Source organism: Fopius arisanus, unplaced genomic scaffold (genome assembly GCF_000806365.1).
Source record: "Fopius arisanus strain USDA-PBARC FA_bdor unplaced genomic scaffold, ASM80636v1 scaffold00058, whole genome shotgun sequence".
Taxonomy (NCBI): domain Eukaryota; kingdom Metazoa; phylum Arthropoda; class Insecta; order Hymenoptera; family Braconidae; genus Fopius; species Fopius arisanus.
In genome coordinates this window covers 503,035-505,681 of record NW_011887797.1, presented here as the reverse complement: position 1 = coordinate 505,681, position 2,647 = coordinate 503,035, and the positions used below count along the sequence as shown (strand labels likewise).

The following is a 2,647-nucleotide window of genomic DNA, read 5'->3' as shown; positions in this document are numbered from 1 at the left end:
GGTAAATTTGAAAAAAAATCATAGAAAGGGATGAAAGATTGATTCTTCATCGAATACAAAATTCTTGCACTTCAAACTGACATTCGCGTATTTTTATTAAATAACCCTACCTCTTCATGTGGTCAACTTGCACATGCGCACACCGGCCTCACCGTACACACAACTTGATGATTTTATTTCAGTTTTCACTTCAACTCAGTGGGAGTAACACCGCAGTTTAGGTTATGACCAATTGCTTCCTCTAACAGTCAAACAATCAAGGATAATCGAGGGCCATTTTACGGTTAATCAAGATAATATAAAACATCCAAGGGTTTTTTTCTCTCGTATCCAAGTATTTTCACTGGAATCTTGTAGGGTATGAAGTCAGTAAAAACGACGAAAATCGAGAAATTCGTTGGATTGGAACATGACCTCGAGACATTTTTTTTGTGGTCCATTTGTGGCGCTAAATAGGAATAAATATCCCAAACAAAAATCGACAATTGTGAAACTCCAGTAACTCTTCTCAACTGGCTGAAAGGTTTGCAATAATTATTTTATCGACTGTCATGATCTCAACGAATAAGTCCCACGCACTGCAAAGAGCTTAAATTTCGTATGAAACCTGTTGAGGTAACGCGCTATCAACTACTCACACCCATGATTTATTATCATTGTTTTTTGTTTTTCTCCTTCTCCCAGCTGTTTTTCACCTTGAAAAACCGAAGTCTCTCGACAGCCAACACGTACTATTTTTATAACCGGTGTTCACCCATCTGCATTCAGATTAATTCGATACACCAGTGTAGGCAAATAGGGTTTATGAATTAATGAGGAATTAACGAGTATCGGAATATTCAGTCTCGGTCTCGATAAAAACTAAATTTTCATTCTCACCCATGCCAATATCACTTCCTACATCCAAGTGTTTACACTCTCGCTGCTCATTTTATTTTCATTCTTTGCGTGTGAACAGGTGCATTTCTAGTTGCGAATAACGTGAGTTGCATTTTTGCATTTATGCATTTTGTTAATCATCATTTGAATTAATCTGCCAATTTCCATTGTTCGATTTTTCTTTTATATTCTTTATTTTCTCATGTTTCGTGATAGTCGAGTATTGATGGGAATTCTCAAGGTTTTTCAGTGATAAAATTTTTTTATTCGATAACTTACATTGCAGGACTGATGCAGTGCAACCGAGATATATCATAACAAACGTAAGTCCAGGCAAATGATTTGTTTAAGTTACATAATGGTCATGAGGGATTAGTGGGTCGTTAAGAGATCTTTGGTGTTGAATATTTCTGAGAAGCCAATTGTCAGTTAAAAATGTGGAATCTTAATTTATTGACAGCGAGACAATTGCTTCAGTGAATTGTTTTTCAGTGACAATTACCACACGGCTTAAAATTAATGGGACCAAAAGTTTGATAAGAATGTTAGTGGTTATTAAAATGTGCAATTTCAGAGTTGAGATTGTGGTATGAGTGGTGCTGTATCCATGTATGATGGATTGGAACCAGAGACAGGGAGTAACAATGCCACCCTGGCCCCAGGTGGTGCTACGAAGAAATTGGCAAGAGGAATTTCTCGTGCTACAGAGAATGCTGCTATCGTATCGCATGCTAGAACACAGCTGGCAGCATTTGGCACTGTAGACACACCAGAGTTCACATTTTCCTTGCCAGATCTCTCTGTTTATCCGGGTAATTAACTCATTTATTATTGGGTATTAAATTATTTCTCCCTCCATTTTTTCACGAATAATCAAAACTCCCGACACTGTAATAAATTCCGTGTTCTCTCCTCTCGTGAAATGTATGCATGACATTTCCAAATGAAATTCATCAAGGTCATTCGAATTAATTAATATCAAATCAATTGAGCAAGTAGAAATCTTCTTCAAAAGTCGACCTTTCCCTCAGCATCGACCTTGATAAATTATTCGCGATCGAGAGAAAACCGATATATACCGAATAGGAATTTTGAGATGAAAGAAAAAAATGAATTAGGCACAGCTAGTGAGATGTTGACCCTGATATTTTGCCCTGTAGATTCTTTTCGCCAATTTCTGGAGAAAGATCTGATAGAGGGTGGCTGTCTGACGTCCCTGGAGAATGCTGGAAGATTAAATTGGTGGTGTGGGGGTAGAAACAGTGGCACACGTGTACTTTGGCCACTGGCAACAACTGGGGATGGAAATTGTCTCCTCCACGCAGCCTCTTTGGGCATGTGGGGCTTTCACGATCGATTGTTGACCCTGAGGGATGCACTACACAATACACTGTCAAAGGGCGAATACAGAGATGCACTCTTTAGAAGATGGAGATGGAGGCAGAAGGGTTTGAATGCAGCGGCTGGGCTGTCGTACACGGAAACCGAGTGGTTAACAGAGTGGCAGAGCATTGTTGAGATGGCATCAGCAAATCCAAGGGGCCAGACTGCAACGTCTTATCAGAGCCTCGAGGAGGTACAAATAAAACGGATATTCCATCGTCCCCATATTCTCTATCGATTCAATTCTCATTTCTGTTACTTTATCATTTAAGGCCCGGGTGGACTACCTATAGAACGTCATCTTTTGTTTAAATTTTATCTTTCTAGCCTAAAATACATAAAAATTTGGGATAAGTTTTGAGGTCACGAAAATCACTGGATTTGG

At 38.9% G+C, this 2,647-nt stretch overlaps 1 protein-coding gene across 3 annotated transcripts in view; it reads left to right on the top strand.

The window, feature by feature from the left end:
* The window catches only part of LOC105268515 (OTU domain-containing protein 7B-like), a 5,562-nt gene continuing 2,915 nt past the window's right edge, over positions 1 to 2,647 (top strand). Inside the window, exons 1-5 of one of the 3 annotated variants that reach the window (XM_011308132.1) lie at positions 1 to 283; positions 358 to 523; positions 1,166 to 1,202; positions 1,454 to 1,691; positions 2,040 to 2,455. In XM_011308132.1, the coding sequence (XP_011306434.1) occupies positions 1,469 to 1,691; positions 2,040 to 2,455 (639 nt within the window). In that variant the 5' untranslated portion in view covers positions 1 to 283; positions 358 to 523; positions 1,166 to 1,202; positions 1,454 to 1,468. Of the gene's footprint in view, positions 524 to 567; positions 982 to 1,165; positions 1,203 to 1,453; positions 1,692 to 2,039; positions 2,456 to 2,647 lie in introns of those variants that run through there. The other 2 variants (XM_011308131.1, XM_011308133.1) reach the window with 2 other exon arrangements.